Source organism: Nyctereutes procyonoides, unplaced genomic scaffold (assembly GCF_905146905.1).
Source record: "Nyctereutes procyonoides isolate TBG_1078 unplaced genomic scaffold, NYPRO_anot_genome, whole genome shotgun sequence".
Taxonomy (NCBI): domain Eukaryota; kingdom Metazoa; phylum Chordata; class Mammalia; order Carnivora; family Canidae; genus Nyctereutes; species Nyctereutes procyonoides.
The window spans coordinates 5434257-5456610 of NW_026575031.1; the positions used below are offsets into that span (position 1 = coordinate 5434257).

Consider the following 22354-nt stretch of genomic DNA (forward strand, 5'->3'; position numbering starts at 1 on the left):
CTGCCTAGATGATTTCAGTGTCTGCAGATAGTTGAGGCCAGCCCCTGCTTCACTAGAGAGAAATGGTCCATAAATATTTTCTGTGGACCCTGGGATGTGGTAGCTAGCCCTCAGCATTCAAGTTTTGGTCCTATTGCAGGTGGTGGTAGGAATTTTCTTTGGGACCCATTTGCACAATGGCCATAGCTTAACTGTGAGGGGAGTTCTAGCTTTGTGGATGTGTGCCTCAAAATGTATTGCCCTTGTGTGACACCAGTTGGAAATCAACCACCACCCTTGCCTAGAACCCAGCCTAGATATTAGGCATTAGGAGTAATTTCCTGGAAGAGTAAAGAGTGGATATATGTGAGATGATTGCTAGGCTGTAGGATAGATGATACATCATATAAATTTATTGCTTTGCAAAGAAACACATTTATTTAATAAGTACAGATTTTAGATTCTGTTAGTTACCTTCCAGGATTTGGGGGAAATGAAATGATGTTTAAAAAGTGTGCATTTCTATAAAAATGTTACATATTTTTAATCACTAAACTTTCTAGCCAAGACATTAGGTTGGTAGAGTCAGCATTTATAATTTGAATCAACAGTTTAATACCAGATACATTATAAGGATCCTAGTTTAATCTTTACCCAGGGGAACATAAGTATTTATCCAAATAAAGCTCAAAATTAGAACTATACTGTTAACTTAAATATCACAATATTTATTTTTTGGAGGAGTATTATGAGTTTGTGTGCGCGCGTGCATCCCATTTTCCAACCAGACCTTCACACTGCTCTCTGCCACCTTTCTCCCATGAAAATTTGTATTTTTTGTGACTAGTCTGTGGTGGTTTTTACTAAAAGGGAGAAGGACAAAGGTCATCTTTCCTCCCTGAAAACTTTATCCTTCCCACTTCACTTTCCAAGAGGAATGTTCTCTGTGCCTACTTACCATGGAGCAGTTCTTTGGCTCCCAATGAGCAAAGACTGGATGCTGGCCCTCCAGCAGCGCTGTTCTCTGTGGGAACTGCTGGGTTCTTGGCTCCCTTCTTGCACTCAAACACAACCAGATCTTTGCATTGTTTGTGGCAGTTCATCCCGCAGTCTGTGGACAAGACACCCTGGTCAGGAAGGAAGTCTTTCGCTTTCTTGTCCAGAGTCTCAAAACCACATTTGTGCAGTGCTCTCTTGATATATATGCCTGTCCTAGGAGCTAGGACACCTCCTGTTCTTAACAAAGCTAGTAGCCTTCTCATCTGGTCACCTCTGGGTCTCACCATCTCGTTGAAACCCTCATCATGAGTCTCAGCATCTACTGTCTTGGAGAGAAGTGGTGTCTGAGTCATTCTGCATACACTGCCTACTTTAAGGAGATCCCCTGGAGGCTCGCAGCTCTTATGTCTGTCTTCCTTACGGTAAAAGTCTCCTCTCCTTCACTCCTGAATTTTTCTAGTTCTAAGGAAGGACAGTTATGTCCCAAGGAATCGCCTGAGAAAAGGAAAGGTGGTGAGGGCCATTGGTAAATACTTCTGTTCCAAAGTGCCTTTCTTTGGGGACCCACCTTTTTATGACCATATGAAAACAGCCTCCCTACCCACCACCACTATTTCCAGGACAACCCACACAGAGAGAGGACCTCGCAAAGGGGAGCTTCATAACCGGTCACCCAGGCATTCCTCTTCTCTGTGGTGGCAGTCACTCTCCATGGGTGCTCTAGGGAAGCCAGTTTGGGGATAAAGCTGTGAACTGTGCTGAGAAGTGGATTCAATGGACAACTACTATGGATAAAATAGGTTTCCTCTAAGACCAGGGAAAACAACACAATCAACAAAGCTGAGCCTTACCTTTACATCGATATCCTTGTTTGATCACTCCCCAGAGCTATGAGACAGACAAGAGATAGTCAGAATGTACAGTTGTCAGTCATCTGTCTACTGGGAGGCTAGACGTGACACCCATTCCTTATTTCCCCTTGTTGTGCTCTCTTCCTCAAGTGGGAAGGAAACCTTGTTAATCTTCCCCATCATGACTCTCCTGACCTTAAACTGCAAACAGGAAGAGTTTGTGCTGATCAAAGTCAAATGTTCTCAAGAAGCTCACTAGCATGGACTTCGGAGACCTTCCTGAGGCCTGAAGTAGATGAATCGAAGAACAGACAGGTTTCTCAGGATTCCAAACTAAAGAACAAGTATACAGAACCCTGGGGTCAGGGACTGGGAGGGACAGAGGTGGGCAGAATCACGGGGCTTCTTAAAAGCAGTTCCTTTTGAAGGGGAAAGAGCAGGGATGTCTCATCGTTCTTTTCTCTAACATATGAATATAATTACTTAAAAAAATATATCCCCAATTCAACCTTTCTTACCATTTGTCCCCAGACCTTATACAATGAAGGCAGAAATAAATCCAAATCTGGGAGGAATGGTAAAGATGAGTTCAGGTAAAAACCATGCATTTGAGAATGCGGTTATTCTGGGCGTTTACTTAGGCTATAAGCTGGGATGGTTGGTAAAGGTTGTGAGGTCTTTGCCTGGCTTAATCCTTTTAACTGTCGAATACGCCTCCCCAAGTTCAACCTGATACATTCAAAGAACAACTTACAAAGCCAGCACAGTTGTCACAGAAAGTAGGTTTCAGGTAGGTGGTCTCTTGAAAGTTGTGAGGAAAGCCCAGGCCCAGCTTGGAGTAGATTGAGCTGGCCCTCATGAAGTAGGCTGTGATCTCGTCTCTGCTGATGAGGCCTTCCCTGTCAGCAAGTGACAGACCAGGTGTGAGTGGGGTCTGAGTAGCAAGAGTGGCTTTTAGCCTTGACATTCACCTTTTTTACCCTTGTGGGGTAGGACAGTATGTAGTGGCAGGGATTATTTCCGGGAGCCCTGCTCTTAAATAAGGATACATGGATAGCATGTCACAGCAGGGGAGAGGGCAGTATTCATTTCAACAGAGGCGTTCTTTGGCTAAAGTAGGTTTTCCTAGCAAATTTAAAGACTTGAAAAAGAAATTGAAACTGTATAGGCAGAGAAGTGCCTTACGTTGTGGTTTCTGACTTTAGACAGTACGTGACACAGCACTGGAGCCCACCAGCCATCCCTTCAATTTCATACACAGAACCAACGTAGGGCTTATGTGACCTTCCGAAAAGTAAACATGCAAAGTAGTATATAATCCTTTCTCATGATCTGCAGAACAAGGCAAAGAGCACTCATAGTTTTCCAGTGACTATTCGTTAACTGGCAGATTTATGAGGTCTTCACTTCTGAGGCATTCAAAACACATGCGTTTTTCATAGTCATGGTCCAAACCAAACCCAGACAGGCATCCACAGCCGCCTATTCCTGTACACAGGTGCTCACCTGTCCCTGTCCATCACACAGAAGGAAAAGGGAAAACTGGCGGCAATCTTTTCAAACTCTTCCTGAGAAATGTATCCATCCTGGTCATGATCATAGTTCTTGAAGACAGACTGTGAAGAAAGGAGTTTCTTTGGTGATTACCAAAGTGAAACCCATCATTTCTCCCTTGAGCCAAAGGACCAAGGGCTGGAGCGTCTGCTAAAAGCCTCTCCTCGGCCTGAGTGAGAGAATGCAGAACCGTGCTCCCAGAGCTGCTGCAGGGAAGCAGTGGGGCATATGCCAGGTGTGCCCTGTGCTGGTGTCTACAGGGGGCCAGGGGCTTTCGGGTCCAATCATAAGTGCATCGACTAAGCATCTCCCTGGCCACTGTGTGCTCCAGCTCATTGCCCAGGGGATGCTCTCCCTCTTCTCGGCCTCCGTTGCTTCTGCTAACAGCCCAGCTGGAAATGCTCCCTCCTGTCCTCGACGATTCCTGGTTCTATCACTTGTTGGCTCTCACTTTTCGATTATTGTACCACCCCGCTGTAACATGAGGCCAAAGTATGTTCAAAAAATGTAACTCTTGAACTGTCCTACAGGCCCAATATGAGAAGTGGTCCCCTGTGTGCACTAGGGACAAGTTTCTCACCTCTGTTTCTGCCACTGTGCCCCACCCACCACCTTGCATGTAAAACTAAGCTAGGCGGTGCACTACTTCTCTCTGCTGAAACACAGCTGTACTTACATCCACCATCCTCTGGACGTGTTTGCTAATGGTCTTTGGGTCAGGTTTGGGAGATATTCCAGAGGCCCAATCCACTACGACTGGTGGTTTTGAAGGTGTTAGTGGCTAAAATGAAATATTCAGAGAAATCCCAATGACCAGAATGCAGTACAACGTACAACTCCCCCCTTTCTCACTAGCTGGTGGCTACATCTGTTGGCAACCCTCAGCTCCCTGCAGGGGCAAGGACCTGAGAGCCCACATGGAATTGAAATCAACAACTGTAATTCTGGCCAATGCAAGTGTGCTTCAAAGATGACAGTGCTCCTCCCATTTATTCTCTTCATCTCCAGATAACTCAAAATTCTCCATTCCCTCTGCATTAAACCTTTTGTCAAAGCTATCAGAAAAGTACAGTGGATCATTTGAATTTCTTTTCCATTCAGTGGATCATTAAATGCCCTTTCCGTTCTCTACTTACTAGGTTAGTAAAGATGTGGATGAAGAGAAAAATAGCTAAAAGGTGGGACAACACAAGGAAAAAGGTCTCAGGCCTGGACAAGCTGAGATGGAATCCATTTCTTTTCTTTCTTTCTTTTTTTTTCTTTTTGGAATCCATTCCTAACTGCAACTTGGCCCAATGAAAATCTCTTCCAAAAATGAGAGAAGGTATCCTTTCCATTTGAAATGCCCTCTAACACCCTGAAAATTAAACCTGCCAAATATTTTCAGTGAAGAGCTTTCATTACAGCAGGAGCTAGAACTTGATCTTTCTGCATAGAGACAATGAAATCTAGCTACCTTAACTCTCCCCTTACGTACTATATGTCTGGGGGGGCTGGGAAGCTTGCCAGGAAACGGAGGGCAATACTGGTCCTTCAGAAGGAAGACTGACCTCTTTACCTGCCTATAGGAGAGGCAGGGCCAGACAACCCGACAAAGTCCAGCCATGAAGCACCAGGACTGCAGGATTTTGAGGACTTCTCAGCATAAGGTCAAATTCCAGAGGAACATGGGATGATCGGACTTTTCTAAGTATGCATATTCTTACCAACAAATCAGAGAAGAGAAACGACTGATACGGGGATCCTTTATAATAAACAGAAAGGCGATGTCACTGTGGCTCACAACTCTGTCTCCCTTCTCTACTTGGTAAATCACCAACTGACCATACCACTCACTGGGGTATGCTTAGTGCGCATAGTCATTTACCGTTCCTATATTCGTCTCATCCCTTCAAGTAGTTTTCAGGCTCTTTATGGTCAGGAACTACTTATACAAATGTTGAAGCTTTCTCTGTTCCTAGCACAAGGTTGGGCACATAGTGGAAATATAACACTTACTACACTGAAGACAGTTTTGTTCCTTAAGATGATGACCTTGATGAGCAGCTTGTAAAGTATCTGTTACATGCACTAATTTTAGCATAAAAATATGAACAACTCACTGGGGCTCTGTGGTTCCTTGGTTCCCGAGCATAGGAGAGCTCGTAGATCTCATCTTCGGTATAGTAGAGATCTAAGGACAACTGCAGGTCAAAGCAGAACACGGTTATTTGCTAGGCTGCTGTTTGCTTTTCCCAGGGCTGATGTCTTTCTTTTCTTTTCTTTTCTTTCTTTCTTTCTTTCTTTCTTTCTTTCTTTCTTTCTTTCTTTCTTTCTTTCTTTCTTTCTTTCTTTCTTTCTACTTCCTCTGCTGCTGTTGGCTCTTCTAGTAGTTTGTTTTTAAAATTCACAATGTTTGGAGGATGTAACACTAGGGCAATAGGGCAAGTGTTAGTTCCTTTTTAATTTTTTTTTAATTGGAGTTCAATTTGCCAACATATAGCATATCACCCAGAGCTCATCCCGTCACGTTAGTTCCTTCTTGTTAAAATGTAAAATTGTGGAGAACTATCAAGATGTCCTCTTTTAAAATATAATTTAATATTTAAGCTTTCAAGCTTAGGCAAAAGGCCCTACTTACCTGGTCAGATGGTCCAACCTCACTTGTTTTCTACAACAGACCCCAGTTTAAATGATAAGAGGTATTATTAAATGATAGTAAGAGTTAATCAATTTCATATATCTTAAACCATAAAATCTAGAGGAGAGAGATCTTAGAAATAATCTTGTTCTTAACCTAGAGTCTATGGATGGCTTCAAGAGGTTCAAAACTCATGTATATTTTTTGGGGAAGAATGTTCAGTTTTCACCACATAATTTGTGATTCAAAAGTGTTAAGATCAGTGCATCTTTTTATAGGTGATGTCTAAGGCCGAGACCTGCCATAGTCACCTGGCCCGTTGGTAAAAGGGCTAGGATGTGAACGGTGGGGCTCTATCAGAATCATCATGTGAAGGGAGAAGAGGCTATAATTATTTTATTCTGCAAAAATGCAGATTAAAAACTGTTTAATGTTAGAACTGAAAGAGAAGTTACAAGCTATCCCAGAGATTACTCTCTGATTTATAGAAACGGAAACAGATTTAGAGTTACATGTCCACAGTCTAACAGCTGATGAACTATAGAATTGTGGGTATGGAAAAGAGTTCATCTTATCTCACTCTGGACCCAACACGCAAATCCTGGGCTCCTGCACCACAAATGTTTGCCTGTTCTTGACCTGAATTTTTTTTTTTTTATACTTACTGCCTTACCTTTTTTTTTTTTTTTAATGGGAATACATTGTCTGCATCTCTTACAAAGCTTTATATCCTGATTTGCTATTAGCTCCTCCCAGTGAGTTTAGGATTGCTTTTGTAGGGGGGTGGGAAACAGTTCTACAAGTCCTAAGGGCATACTGCCTAAGAACACAACCTCAGGTCCCTCCACCTGGGTCTGAGTCCAGGTTCTGCTGCTTAATCATGTGTGGTCCTCTGAGAAATTATGCCTTTGTGCCTCAGAATCCCTATCCATAAAATGGTGATAATAATAGTATCTACTTCAGAGTTTTTATGAGTATCAATTGAGGTACTATTTGCTAGGGTGTGGGGAGTGGTTTGTGGTATATAGCTACTCCTTAGTAGTTGCCTCCTGTAGGAGCCTCACCGTCAGCAAATGCACCAAGTCCTTGTTGGCCTCCAAGGGTGGGGCCACCTCTTGCAGCTGGACCAGCTCATTGATATGATTGTAAAGGGCCAGCAGCTTGTGGACGTTCACCTTCCCATCTTCCAGATAGTCGGGCATAGCTTCGTACAGGGATATGAGGTCCTTGAGGTGCACCCCCAGGATGGGGATCTTGAATTGGGTACACTCCCCATAGGCTCGCCGATAGTTGTCATAGTTTCTACAGGAGGACAGCAGCTCAGTCATCTCACCCAGAACCTACAAAATAGAAGAGACCCAGTCACAGGTACCCACCAAGCAGGGAGTATCGTCTGCAGTACTCTCAGCTCCTCCCATGATTTCACCCCATCCCTAATTTGCCAGGCAGGAGGTGATTCATCTAAAAGTTGCAGTTTGTGACTCCCAAATTAAAATTCCAGCTTATTTCAAATGCAGGGTGTATCTACAAACGCAAGGTAGGCTTTACTTGATTATACTACGTAACTGAAAAATCTTGAGTGTGGTCTTATCATTTTTATACTAAAAAAAAAAATGAGAACCTGAGATAAAAATTTAAAAAGGTACAAGAATATACATTAAACAGTAAGTGTCCCTTTGACCTCTGTCTCCAGCCGTGCAGTTTCCCTCCCTAGTGCCATCTGAATGCTTCCAGAGACACGTGAAGTGTGCTGTTGGAAGTGCTGACTGTACTGCAGGCGCGGGGAATTGTTGCGGGGCGTCAGGAGTCTACAGCACATTCTTTATGCTCTGCTCTGCGGGCCTTCTCGCAATGATTTTCAGATGGGCCAAAGTCTAGGAAGTGTGTGACATTCCGTTCACAGCCCGGAATCCTGAACCAGAGATTCAGGTAACAGACCGATTCCCAAAAGAAAGCATGGAAGAGGTTGAGGCAGAGGTCCTAGGGGGCGGGTCAGTAGAGCCCACACCGTGCCCTGAAAGGGGCGAGGTTGCTCACCAGCCCAAAGAGGGAGCATCGGGATCCAGCGTTCCTGACAAACACGCCTGGTCCACGTCTGCAAGCAGTTCGCAGAACCCCCTTCCCCACTCATGATGGCCATCTTCCTCAGAGGCAAGGACGGGAAGTAGAGACTGTCCACTAGTCGTGTCACAGCACAAAATAACTATTTTAAATGCTGCTGGACATCCTTTTAATAAGACTGTGGTCTAACAAGTACCATTTGTCCCCAGGGAGGAACTGGAGGTTTGGAGCGCACCTCCCTCAATCCTGATGACCTGGCAAGATGGGGTCCCTCTCACTCACCTCTTAGCAAACAGTGACCATGACTGTGAAGTAGGGAAGGGGCTTGCAAGAACTGGCTGTGCAAACCGCCCTGAGGGTCAAGCAGCCACCCACACAGAAGCACTGCTGTGGAAGAGGAGCGAGCTCCAGCTTCAAGAGAACTAACATGAGGGCATGTTCATCTCCATGACTGTCTCCCTCTGTCACTTCTGAGACATGGGCAATCTTTTCAGTGGTTCCACTGAGTTTCCGCAGAACTAGTAGGGAACTGGAAGGTGGAGTGGGGTAGCATCCCCGGAGCTAAAGGTGGTTGGTAACAGCGGGGACAATGAATCTGAGACTTCCCAAAAGCAGCTTGAACATCCTGGGACAACAGGGCAATGGAGCACAGACATGTCTCCTTAAGAAGAGCCTCCATGGAGCCCAGGAGGATGGGGGGGCGGGTAGGGGGTACCGGGGGGGTTGAGGTTAGTTAAGGCAGGGCTGCTTAGTCCTCTCGTGAGGTGGAAATGCTCAAAGAGCAGCTGTCAGCTAATCCAGACCACACACAGCTGCACTCATATCTTCAGTATATCTTAGTGGTTTGTATTCAGAGTAACAGCCCTGTGTTATAAAGGACTAAAGTCTACTCAGTAAGATGTTAAGAATGTAGAAAAGTGCATAGGGTATTTAAGACGACTATTCCTCAAGAGAACACTGCTACAAAATGGCACCTGAAAAGTTAATTTTAAACTCTGGGAAAATTCGGCTGTCCAGAATGTCATTTTCCAAGCGATCTGGGAAGCAGGCTTCTAATCTGTCACTTACTATACATATTTGACACCAAACAACTACAGTCAACCGAGCTACTGTTTCTTTTAGGAAAATGTTTTGGAACAAGGTGCTAGAGCAAGAGAATTGGTATTAAAGACAGTGACTGAATGTTCACAGGAGTAGAGGAGAGAGGCACACATTATTTCCGCTGACTGGTGGGGATGTGTACAGTGACAGAAGCCAGAATGAATCAGTCACTCTCAGATCTGGGACCAGTCCTATCCTATGGGTCTTCAAGGGTGGGGGGGGAGGGGGTATTTGGTTCTGCCTCTCTGGCACTTTGCCTAATTAGCTGAAGGGTTACAGGGCCTGGAAATGCTGGCCCTGGGGCTGCTGCTAAGGAGCCCAGAGGAGGCAGTGGTGCTCACCTTGTTGATTTCGTGAGGGACATGTGAACTTGTCTCCTTGAGCCTGGAGATGGAGCTGTGACACAGCCCGCCTATCACGGCCATCAGTGTATTGAAGTTCTGTAGCTGGTGGAGCTTCTGTGAGATAGGAAACAGAGGGCCGTCAACGTGCATGTGTTACACACCTCCACGCTCTCCTGGTATCCTTCCTGATGCTGGCCACGGCCTAGGGGTCAGGGGCTGCAGCTTTCTGACTGTTCTTTCCTGTAGGCTTCATTTCAGACCACAGGTCTCAAGTCTAGCAAGGTGTCACGTGTCCCTCCTCTGTTGCAGCAGTTCTGCGGGCCGTCCTCTATGTCAGCAGTTTCTAAGAACCACCCAAAGTACCTGTTTAACACAAGGACTTCTGGATCCAAGTGCAACTCTTCTGATTCCTGGGATCTGGGGCTGAACTTAGGGATAAACCTTCAGTCAGTATCAGAGCAGTTGGGCCATGTACCAAACCGGGCCTGACCATGTAGAGCTAATAGCATTTGACATCCTTCATCCTGAATAACCAGACTTTAATCTTTAAGGGCAAAGACTCTCTGGGGAATTCCAGTTATGCGCTCAAACCACCTGTTTTCCTCTTACGAAAGGCTGCCTTCAAATGTTAAACCTGGCCATTCAACACAATCTAGACTCAAAGACCTAAAACCTGGGAGACTGCCCTTTCCTTTGCCATGGGGGCCACGTTTGGAGAAACAATGTAGGCTGGTAAGCATCTTCTGAAAATGTTAAAAGATCTAAACAGATCTTGGGGTGCTTGACTGGCTCAGAAGAGTGTGTGACTCTTGATATCTTGGGGTCAGAGGTTTGAGCCCCACATTTGGTTGTAAAGATTATAAATAAATATGTAAAAAATTTTTCAAAGATCTAACCAAATCTAAAAGTGTATCCTAACCCAAGATAGTTCAGTATGGCCCTCACCATATTGCCCTTATGGGGGAAACAGATAAGCCACGGCATCTAAATCTGGGACAGTTTACAGCATACACACTCCACTGTGGTTCAGGAGAGGAAAGCAGCTCCAGCCGACATACTGGCTAGGGGGAGGGAGAGGGGTAGTTGACCTCATAACCCAGGTCAAAATTCTTAATCTAGTCACTCACCTGAGCCACCTGGATGAACTTGATAAAGACTTCTGCCCGGAGCTGCGGGGTGGGGCGGCTGAGAACCATCAGTTGTACCCACTGGGAGATGCCGTTACACAGGGCAATGGACCGCTCCATGGTGGGGTTCTCCTTCACACAGCTATTCACGAGGTAATTCTGATAATCGGAGAACTGGGGAAAAAGAAACCTGTCAGGACGGCCCCTCTAGTGTCCCGGGAGGCCCGAGAGGCACATCACCTCGGTTCAGTTGATGCTGTGGGGCACAGAGGCTCTTGGCCCTCCTCTTGCATGGCTTCCACTTGGCTGATGAGCCTGGAGATGATGATGATGGTGGGAAGGAAATCTTTCTTATTCTACCCCCAGCATGGTTTCTCTCCATCAGAAGTCATTAGCACAAGTGGACGTGTGCACATCCTAGTTAATCCAAACACTGTATCTGTGTAGATAATGATACCGTCCCTTCTAAATTCTAAAGACTACAATATAGAAGAGAAATCCTAGTATAGTCCCTGACTAGAATGGGTTGACTTAGGATTTTTTAACTGTAGAGTGTTGCAAAAGCCATATGCGCTCGAAAGAAACCATACTTTGAATTTTGAGTCTGGACCTTTTCCCAGACTAGCCATACACAGTGTGAAACAGCAAACTGCAGCTACCAGGCAGCCACATGATATCATAGGAATAAACAACTGATTCGCTTACAGCCACCCTGTACTCCTATAAACAGCTCAGTATTCAGTAAACTACAAGAGATATTCAAAATTTTATTACAAATAGGCTATGCGACAGGTGATTCAGCCCAACTGTAGGCCAACGGAAGTGTTCTGGACACGTGTAAGGCAGGCTAGGCTGAGCTACGCGTGATGCTGGTAGGCTGGAGGTATTAAATGCGTTTTCGACTTGTGGTATTTTCGACTTACAATGGGTCTGCGGAGCCCGATACTCCCATGGTAAGTTGAGTAAGGTCTGTACTAGTTCTCGCTCCACTGCGAAGGGGAATAACGGACAATCCTCCCAAGAAAATCTCTCTCTTCACCCCCCGAACCGCTGTTTTCTTAAAAGTGGGATCATAAAATCCACCCCACCCAGGGCACGGAACTGTTAGGAGCATAACAATGTAGGAGAGCACGCTAACTTCCCGGGGTGCTACACACGTGCGCCCGCACCGCAGGCTGCACCAGAGCTGCTGGGACTTCTCTGGCTCATCAGCCTGAGCGGAGGCCGCGCGCTTAGCTATTGTTTAGTGACCAGGGTTTTCCGACCTGACGGTGGCTGACTAGGCTGGCATGAACAGCCTCTGTGGACCGGGGCTGTCGCCACAGACCACTGTCCCAGCGCCACGGCAGCCACCCTGCCCTGCTGCTGCTCCGCCCCAATGGCCCTGGAAGCCCCCAGGCGGCCGGCTATTCCCAGCCCCCCCTGCTTCCCAGCCCCCCTTTGAAGTCGGACGTGTGACACGGTTGGGCCAGTGACCGCTGACGGGCAGAAAACTAGGGGCAAAAAAGGCCTCAAGAGGGACACATAAGCAATCATACTGGTTCTGAGAGAAAGTGCCCAGGACTCACCCCAGTGAATGCATCATGCCCCTCCCACTGTCAGTAAAGCACGGAGTCTGCGTATTTTTTAGAATTAGTACTAAATACTATAATTAGCACAAAATAACCAATGCCACTGAGTTCATAGCAGAGAGAAATTTCCCTCCAACTGCAGTCAAGGAATTAATTAATTGGGAAAACCACTTAGAACTGGGTAGGAAAAATGAAAAAAAAAAAAACAAACCCACCCCGTTTTCTATGAGGGGATCGTGCCACCCATAAGAAATGAAAGTTCAAACTGATGTGTTCATTGGCAAGGGGAGCACGGCTTGAACCTGGGGAGCACTAACTCACAGTCCTAGTTCTAGGGTGATTTCCACTCTGCCTCGGGGATCTGAGTGCAGGCATCCTGGAGGCACCCTGCCAGCTGGGCCCTGATTGCCCGTGTCACCCATTGCCCTTTTCAGTGTTGTTCCCTGGCACAGGGAGGCCCTGCCCAACATAAATGGCCAGGTGGAGCTTCCTAATCGGGGCCTATGGTTGGCCTGGGAGTGCTGGCGGGGACCCTGGAGGGCTGGCGCCCATGAATGCATGGAGCTTACTTCCCGCCAGGGGCTGGATGGTCCTGCCACCTGTGTGGCATCAGAATGACGTCAGCAACATGGGAGGGGAGATGAAACAAACCCTGAAACCTGGTTTGTGGTTCTTCTAGACACAGGCAGACTTCATCAGCTGGGGCTGAGTGACATGGAGGCATGTGACTCCAGCCCCAGCTCTGACCCTGGGGGGCAGAGTGACCTCGCTCCGGCTGCCTTCCCAGGGGTCCCCATCCCCGCATCTGGGGAACATAGGTCATTCTAAGAAATGCATCCAACAACTGGGTGTGCTCTGCTTTTAGAGCAAAGCTGAAGACTGCCTCTCTGGTAGGGGTGGGGTCTGAGCGGCCCAAGGCTGTCATTTCCTGGGGAAGCATATTGGCTAGTATGCGAAGCTGGCATCTGCCACGCTGACAAGTTCTCTTGTAGGGAACCGAAATTCTTTCGTATCGTAGATGGAGTTTTTTAAGGAGCAAGGTTTGGGTCGGTATGGCTTTGATCTAGAATCATGATGGACTGCTGGGTCCTGTCACCACGACTTTAAAAAGTAAAGTATATTCTGGTCTAGACCAGGAGCATCCGCTTTATTTTAGGATTTCCCTGAGCCATTCAAAGCCCATCCCAGAATAAAAACTCAAGGGAAGACATATCACTTTCCTTTTTTTTTTCTTAAGGAAAATTTGTAAAAATCTGGAAGCGTGATGGGTGTGTATGCATACATATATGTGTGTGCGCGTGTGTGCAGGGTGTCGCGTGTGCCCACAGCATTGCCGCGTGAGTGAGTGGTGGGGTGGCATGCAGGATAGGAGAAGGGGAGCACAGCAGAGCGACAAAGATGTTTCGAGGAAATGTGCTCATTTCCTAAACTAGACGAAGTCTGGTAGGCATGTCTAACCAGCCCTGAGGGGCCCTCCAGGGTCAGGAGGTAGATGGGCTGTTGAATTTCTCTGCTTGTTTTCTGGAGTGACCCAGGGAAGTTCTCCCCCTGCCCTCAAGCACGTACGGATATCCTCCGGAAGGACTTGAACTCAAGGTAGGTGAGGTGCTCCGACAGCTCCTCTGGTTCCAGGTGGTCAAACAGCAGGGACACTTTACGTTTCTTGCTGGTGTTGGATTTTATCCTTTGGGTCAGCTTCCTGGACCAGTCACGGGCATTGCTTTTGTGAGTAAACATGAAAGGGAGAAGATGGGGAAAAATAAAAATTAGTTTCCAGGGGGGGTGCCCTGATGGTCAAGCGTCTGCCTTCAGCTCAGGTCCTGATCTCAGGGTCCGGGGATGGAGCCGGAGCTTGCTCCCTGCTCGGCGGGGGGGCCTGCTTCTCCCTCCGACCCTCCGCCCTCACCCCACCCCCCACTCGCTCGCTCTCTCTCAAATAGTTCACACAAATTTTAGTTCCAGTAAGTCCATGAACACTTCCCACAGGAACACACAAAGCACCGTCCATTAGCTAACTCCTCAGCCGAGGCAAAGCATTAAGCAGTTTCCCCAAATCCGCTTTCTCCTCCGCGAGCGGGTGGGATGGCCTTGCTGGTTCCGGGCGAACCTTCCGAACCTGGCCTGGGACCCGGGGTCTCCTCTCAGGCCCGCGAAGGCCCCCCCCCCCCCCCCGGGCACGGTGCCGCACCCCGGGGTCGTGCCCCAGCGGGCCGTCTGGTCTTTGCTTCATGACCTAGACTGTCCCTTGCCCACTCTGAGTATCGACGCTACTATCCTGCAGCTGGCATCCAAGTCCCCTGTCCATCTACTGGAGTTGCAAAGCTCTTAATCCAGAAGTGCTCCCCAGTGCTGCTGCAGACAGTGCAGGGTCTGGTGCCAGGCGGTGCGTGCCTATTGTCCCGGGGCACGGCTGCTCGCCGTGGCCTCCACACTTCCACCTCCTGGCGCTCTTAGAGCACTCCCTGACGGTACCACGCACCAGACACTTAATCTTTCCAACCATTTATACGCCACTACCTGCCTGTCCATGCCCAGTCATGACGTGCGTCTTCCTGCAGCGTCCCCAGGCACCCACCGAGGGCCCAGGGGGCCTCGCCCGCCCGCAGCGCCTCCGCGACGTTTCCCGCTCATCGATGCCACGGCCTCTTGGCCTCCTGGTCCCCCACAGAGGGAGCGGCCGGGCGCGGCTGCGGGGCGGGGCGGGGCGAGCCGCACGGAGGGGCACCCGGCCCGGCGGAGGCTTCCGAGCCCACGCGAGCCCACGCGAGCCCACGCGAGCCACCGAACGGGCGACGGCGACGCCCCGCAGGAGGGAGGCTCGGCTCGCGGTTGGTCCGCGCGGAGACCCCGCCGCGGGAATCGGGGCGCGGGGGCGGGGCACTGCCCTGGGCTGCACCCGCCTCGTCTTGCCGCCCAAACAGTTAGGGCGACACTTCCGCTCATCTTCCACGGGGCGACTTCCAAGCAGAGAAGCACAGAGTCCGAACTGGCCGAGCCCAGAGAGCGCCCCGGGGTCCCCTCTGCGCGGCCCCGGCGACCTGGCCGAGCCCCCGCTTCCCGGGAGGTCGGATGACACGCGCCTCGGGCCCAGGGGCGGCACCCGGGGCCGTCCTGCTCCTGCTCCTGCTCCTGCTCCGACCTGATGTGGCCACGTTGCCAGAAGCGCGCCGCGCGGGCACTGCCCCTCCCGAGGTTAGAAAGGCCCCTCCTCGCAGCGTGCGCCCAGGTCGCAGGTCGGAGAGCCAGGGGGCGCCCCGCGCAGGCACCCAGCGACCCCAGCGCGGCGGACGGGCGCGCCCAGGCGCGGAGGACGCACCGGCCTGTACTCCCAGTTTCCCGGATTCCTTCTTCACCGGGACTCTTCCCCCTCTCTCTCCCCTGCGCCTTGATATTAGTCACTCACAGCGTTGTCCCCAGGGGGCTTCCCCGCTTTTCTGTTCAACGTCAGTCTTTTGGCTTTGGGGACCCAATCTGAGCCTGTCTGCAGGGCGTCTCAGGGTGGTGGAAGAGCCGCCTGCCCTGGAGCCCCGGGGGGAGGGGGCGGGGGGGGGCGCAGGTGCTCTGCAGGGACCGGTCAAAACCCTGATACTCACATTTGAGTCGTGTCAATCAGGCGGCAGTGCAACTCCTCGCCCTTAGCCTTCACCAGTTCCTGAAACTCTTCCATGGCGTTTGTCAAGCTAGCGTCCATTTTAAACATGATCCAGAATTCTGTTATCCAGTACCTACGAGGTGGGAAGTTAAAAAAAAAAAAAAATCCAAAACTGATGACAAAGACTCATGCTTCGGTGGGTTCTTCCCTCAAAGGAGGATCAGAAAAAGGAGGTGGTTTGTCCCTCTATATGCCCAAGAACACAGAATATATATTCTATATACAGAATACAAGGGGGTGAGGGATGGAAAGAAAACGGGCCGCCGACAGCCCCCGGCCCCTCCACACACCACACGCTTTGACAGGACAGGTGCATGCGCCGCACAACAGGAAGGGCTATGGCAAAGACTGAGGCCCAGTCGTGTGTGTCGCAGCTGATGGTTAGGAGCTCTGTTAGAGACAAACCAAATCCAAGGACCGGGCAGTGAGTCTGTAAGGTACATTTTCTCACATCTTACAACATACGACTGTGAAAAATAATGTCCACACAAACACACACACAAGTTTTTAATGACTAAAGGAGATTCCCTGTGACCTAGAATTAAGTGAGACGTACAGGACACACAAATGGATTTTGATCTCAACTGCATTAAGAAGACCCGCTTAGAAAAAACAACAAAGGACGTGTTCAGGACAGGTGGGGGGGGGGGGATGAATGACTATTACCATGGTCATACTCTTTGCTGGCTTTTCAAGATGCTCAAATGTGACCTACGTCACTTTCATAATTAGGAATAAAGACGAAATGACAAAGAGGTCATTTTGGTATCGAATATTAAGCTCAGGCACCCTAGCAAAAACTGTGCTCCAAGAAGGCGTCTCCAGCAGGCAGCACTGCCCTTTCCTGTGTGTCCAGGGGAGTTCTACAGATAGGACGAGAGAGGCGGGGAGCACGAGGCAAAAACGAGGAGCCCCTGCTTCATTCAGTCTTTTCATTTCACCCCACTCCACGTGTCCCATATGAACGTAGAGATGTTACCTTACAAAATAGCAGATCTTCAGGCAAAGCCCTGGTGAATTCTTTGCCAAGGCATCCTTATAGGTAGGGCTGTGGTTAAGGGAAACAGGAGCCTCTGTCATAGAAACCAAACAACTTCTCATCTTTGGAAGTATTTGCTAACCCCCCGCCCCTACCCTACCCCGTGCCCACACATGCTGTTTTCTTATTTTTCTCGCCACGGGATAAAAACTAACCCGATGTATGCAGCATCACCTGGAGGAGTGATGCTGGTGACCTTCTACACAGCCCACATCAAAGCGACTTATGGAGGGAGATCCCAACATTTCCTTTGCAGAAGGGAAAAGACAAAGCCAACAGTGTGGAAAGCTGCTGACATAGGTAGCACCTGAACTGAAGAAGGGGCAAATGACCTTGTGCCCATTCCCAAGAGGTTAGGAGTCCCACCGAAACAACTGAAAAAGAAGCCCCGTCTCCTTTTTTTTTTTTTTTATTTATTTATGATAGTCACACAGAGAGAGAGGCAGAGACACAGGCAGAGGAGAAGCAGGCTCCATGCACCGGGAGCCCGACGTGGGATTCGATCCCAGGTCTCCAGGATCACGCCCTGGGCCAAAGGCAGGCGCCAAACTGCTGTGCCAGCCAGGGATCCCAAGCCCCTTCTCCTTTAAAGTGTTTTGGGGAGTGGATAAACAAATTTGTGCACTAAATTAGAAAAAAAGGGAATGAATATTCAGATATAGTGTCATAATTAAGAGCAGCAGTGTGAAAAATGTAATATACTCCTGGAGGGGGTCAGCAGATGGACCTCGTAAGTTGTGATAGTAAGTCAGACAAGGCCATGTGAATAATCCAAAATATGATCAGAGGTCATGTTTAAGGATCTGTGGCATTTGGAATATTCCATGAGAAGGGCGCCATCCTAAGAATATGAAAGGACAGTGAGATCCTATTAAGTTTACCTCTTTAGAAATATGTGGAGAGAATATTTCCTTTATTTTACAACCCAAAGAAATGCAAAACCCAAACTCTGTGGAGAACCTGGGTGGGTCTACTATCTTTGGTCAACAGGCTGAGGAATCGGGCGATGTCTACTGTGAGGCTAAGCCCTCCTTCCTTTCTAAAACCCATGCTTTCCTGACTGCAGTACAGGGTTAGGTGAATTCTAGCAGGACGCCTGTGATGTGTTCAGTGAGCAAGGTGGCAGAGATCTCAGTTAACTGGGTGGGAGTGGTCTTCCTCCAGTGGGTATGTGTAATTTTAAATTGCTGGAAAATGTAGGGGTAAATACAGCCCAGTGAAAGTCCGCATTTTAGGATCAGTGCTTTTGATTAGGAAGGAATCTGAGCTATTTGGGTGATTTTATATCCCTGTACTGTTTAAGAGCCATATTAGAATGATAGCCTTGAAACTTCAATTTGGAATATATAATTGTTTTAGACTTGTGATTCTAAATTGAAATTTTATTAAGTTTAATCATGGCTTTGGAACTTCTAAAATGATGTTAACTGCTTATGACTTTTATCTACTAGTTACAAATACTATGTAGAATTCAGGAAGGCATCTGAAGCATTTAAAAATAATTCAAAATATAAGATTCATTAGTTGTAGTTAAAAACCATTGGAAGTATTTAGCTAATTAGCATTATTCAAATTAACCAAACATTTTTCAAGGCCCCTTAAAAATGCGTGGTGAAACATGCTAGACTTACAGAAAGAATAGTATGTGCAAACTGCACTTGAAGCCCCAAACGGCTCTGGTTGTAAAATTTGTACTCTTAATAAAATCCCTTTAATTTAAAAACTAAATTTTAATGGATTTACTGCCTGTAGTATCTGCCCTCAAAAGCACCTCAGAAACAAAAACAAAAAAAACCCCCAAAAAACACACCTGTACAGCAACATGGATAATAACAATAAAAATAAGCCCAGGCAGGTGATGGCAAACTTTATGAAATAAAAGGCTCTGATGCCTGCCTTTCTCTGGGCATAAAAGGTAAGAGTGAAAACAAGAGGACCTTACATTTCTCTCGGCCGTATGGCTGAGGGAACACCTGCCTTCAATGGAAAGAGCTCCAAGCACAAGGCACGTTCTAGATACATATGGGCCAGATTCTGTATTTTTATCACTTGATGCACTTGTCAAAATTTTTGTTCTTCTTCCTTTTCAATGACAAAGGGATAGAAAACATATTTCTCATCAAAAACAACTAAGTAAAAAAATAAAACAACTAAGTAGACATAGAAATCACCTTGGTGCCATTTATTGGAGCTGCCACCAGGCCGCTCCCTGCCCAGCGTGCCGTGGCCCTGCATGCAGGCAGGCCCCAAGCCAACGGGTCCAAGCCACGGCCAAGCTGGCCTGACATGAGCAGGGGCTGAGGCCGAAGCCGGCGCACACAGGCCAGGACGGGAGGCTCAGGCACCTGCTGCGCCACGGGGTGCAAGTTATTGTCCCCTGGAAGCTTCAGGCCTCCCTCTCCGCAGGTGAAGGACCAGTACTGTTCTAACTATACTTTCTAGGCACTGGAACCATTCAGAGCACGTCTTAAAAGCTATTTAACAGCGGAAAACCAGGAAGCATCAGGAAAAGCATGAGCTATTTAATAATTCTAGAACTGCCAAGGTCAGAAAACAGAGACTCGGAGCGTGAAGAAAAAATCGTCCTGCTGTCGCTGCAGTCTTATCTCAGATTCCCTTCTTAGAATTTTGTCTTCCACCCTCCACCAAAGCCTGAACTTCTCACCTAGAAGTCCCAATACAGAAAGAGGAGCCAATGCTTTGCACCCACAGTAAGGCAACATTCGTTGCATACTATCAGGAGACGGCCCCTGAGCTAAGCTCTAGAGAAACAAAGATAAAGCCACCTTGGTTCCTGACGCCGACAGGCAGACTGGTGGGGGAGACGTGTCATCGGGTAAGTTAACAGTGTATGCATCTTTAAACCTATGCTAAAAATATATTTATTTTCCTTAAAGTAACTTATAATTATTTGAGTACTGTTGTGACTTTCTATGTTCCTGACACATCAAACTACACTGGCGAGACACAGAGTTTCTGCTGTTTACTCCACACATCACCTGTGAAGGCCAGAGTCTGAGTGTATCACGCTGCAGGACTTACAGACTCGGTCAGGGTAGACCAATGGATGCAGCTAACAGGATAAAAACACTTGGCACTTTCTGTCATCGTAGATGAAAAGCTTTTCAAGGCAGATTATATCCAGACCAGGGATATGAGGGATACTCACTCAAGCGATACAGAACTAAAGTCAGAGGAATTAGATTGTCAGAGCACTAAGGACACTAGATGTATATTTTAAGGGGTGTGTGTGTGTGTGCGCGTGCATGCAAGGCTGAAAACGTCAGGAAGGCTTCACAGAGGGGTCTTGAACGGGTCTGCTAGGCAGTGAGGGAGGAAAAGGCCCTCCAGGCACGGAAATCGTTAAGAGGCCCTTACAGAGGGATGCCCTGTCCCAGCAGCAGAGGGGCTCTGCACAGGCTCTGAGGCAATGGCCTGTGACCTGCTTCCTCAGGAAAGGAACTTCAAAGATGGCCAGTGAACGGGAACGGCGGGGGGGTGGGGGGGGGGCGTGTAGCATGCAGGGGAGAACAGCAGCCCAGGACAGACAGTGGCCGAGGACACAGGCTGTGGAGGACTGGACTGACTCCAGAGGAGGTGAAGGGCAGAGGGAGGAGGCAAGAGTGCTTCTGAAGTCTCTGGTTACGCTAAGTGGATGGCCAAGGACACCACGAATTGAAACTGAAAATACAGGTGTCAAAGCAGAATTGGTGGGTAGTAACTGGGGATGACAGTGGTGAGAAAACGAAATAAGGTTTGAGCATATTAAGATTGAAGTGTCTGCAGTACAAATGAGTCCAAGTGGTTTTTTTTTTTTTTTTTTTTTTTTCCAAGATGGTTTAGGTTAAAGAGATACAGACTGGAAAGTCCGCAGCACTGGAGGACAGGGGTAGAAATCCTGGTGGGGAATCACCCAGCGGAGGAGGTGGAGTGAGAAGGAAACTCGGATGCTGCTCCGACAGAGGGAGGGTGGAGGGGAGCCCCAAGGGGTAAGGCCTGGAGGGGCAGAGGTTGTCTACAGAGCCCAGAGGAAGCAAGGGCAGAGAAAAGCCAGTGGGCTTAGTCGCAGAAGGCCAGTGGTGACATCAGAGGGATGTCTGAGTGCAGGGGTGGGGGCCCCAGCTGAGGTAAGGACTGAGTGGGAGTTGAGATGGGAGACAGTGAGTGCAGACCTCTTTTAGGAGGTTTGTGCATCAAACTGCGAACCCTAACAGTGGAGGGAAGGCATGGCTGAGAGTTAATTTGCAGGTTGGGGAGACCTGAATGTGTTTCAGGCTGAGGGGCAGGTGTCCTTGAAGGGGGGGGTGTGAAGTGGAGGAGCAGGGACCTCAGGGAGAGGTCAGGCCCTGTGGGGTGTGGGAGCAAGCAGGGAGGTGAGGGTGGTCTGTCCACCGCCAGCACAGCCAGGGCTCGGCCATTTAGTTTAGAGCAACAAGCTTCTCACCAAGGAGTCTCTAATCACCGACACTGTTTAGGACTGCTGGCACAGAGTTAATAAAAGGTCAACCGACTCCAAATCAGCTCTGTAATGGTTTAAAAATTCTCTGCAGACTCGCACCCCCTGTCACCTGCAGCTCCTACCGTACAGACCTCAGCCAGTGCTTTGCCCTGGGAATGCCACAGGAAACACCTCCTGTGGCATGAGAGATAAGGATGTATAAGCAGGTTTAGAGAAGAGACTCAGTCTCTTCTGATGGCTTTTATTTATTTACTTATTTTTGTGCACCATAAGATGAAAAGGAAGGGGTCAAGGGAGGGGTGAAGGATTAGAGGAGCCACCGGGCATGACTCAATGCCAAGGACTGGGGCTTCAGGTGTTCAACTGTCTTCTCCCACCTACGGTCCATTCTCCTCGGGGCCACACAGGGCAGAGTATCACCAGCCGGAGGGAAGGGCAGGCTCCTTTTCCACCCTACTCAATTCACACCCTAGAAGGTTAAAATCCAACAGGGTTTACTTGGCCAACAGCCAGTGCCTCTGCCTGAAGCATAACAGCCCCAGCAGATGCTCCAGAAACTGTGGTGTCACAAAGCATTCTTTAGAACCTGGGGAAAGGGATGCCTAGGTGGCTCAGCGGCTGGGTGCCTGCCTTTGGCCCAGGGCGTGATCCTGGGGTCCCGGGATTGAGTGCTGAGTTTGGCTTCCTGCAGGGAGCCTGCTTCTCCCTCTGCCTGTGTCTCTGCTTCTTTCTCTGTGTCTCTCATGAATAAATAAAATCTTCAAAAAAAAAAAAAAAAAAAAAAGAACCTGGGACAAGTTGAAGAATCAGACAGGAAAGCCAGTTTATCCTTGGAGTCATGACTACACCCTTGTCAGTCTGCAGGGGAGGAACGTACATTTCCATTAGCCCACAGGAAAGGTATTTTTTTTTTTTACTAGCCCGACATACTGAGGCCAAATGCCTTTGCCTGTGGACTTCTTTGATGACTTGCCTGAGCGAGCAGCATCGATAAAAA

At 48.4% G+C, this 22354-nt stretch overlaps 1 protein-coding gene across 1 annotated transcript in view; it reads right to left on the minus strand.

The window, feature by feature from the left end:
* RASGRP1 (RAS guanyl releasing protein 1) overlaps positions 1-22354 on the minus strand; it is a 79470-nt gene that overhangs the window by 10869 nt on the left and 46247 nt on the right. Inside the window, 12 exon segments of the mRNA XM_055316751.1 lie at positions 938-1090; positions 1830-1866; positions 2584-2728; positions 3336-3445; positions 4060-4164; positions 5486-5566; positions 7068-7343; positions 9507-9623; positions 10637-10810; positions 13774-13927; positions 15801-15932; positions 16839-16901. Of these exon segments, the coding sequence (XP_055172726.1) occupies positions 938-1090; positions 1830-1866; positions 2584-2728; positions 3336-3445; positions 4060-4164; positions 5486-5566; positions 7068-7343; positions 9507-9623; positions 10637-10810; positions 13774-13927; positions 15801-15932; positions 16839-16901 (1547 nt within the window).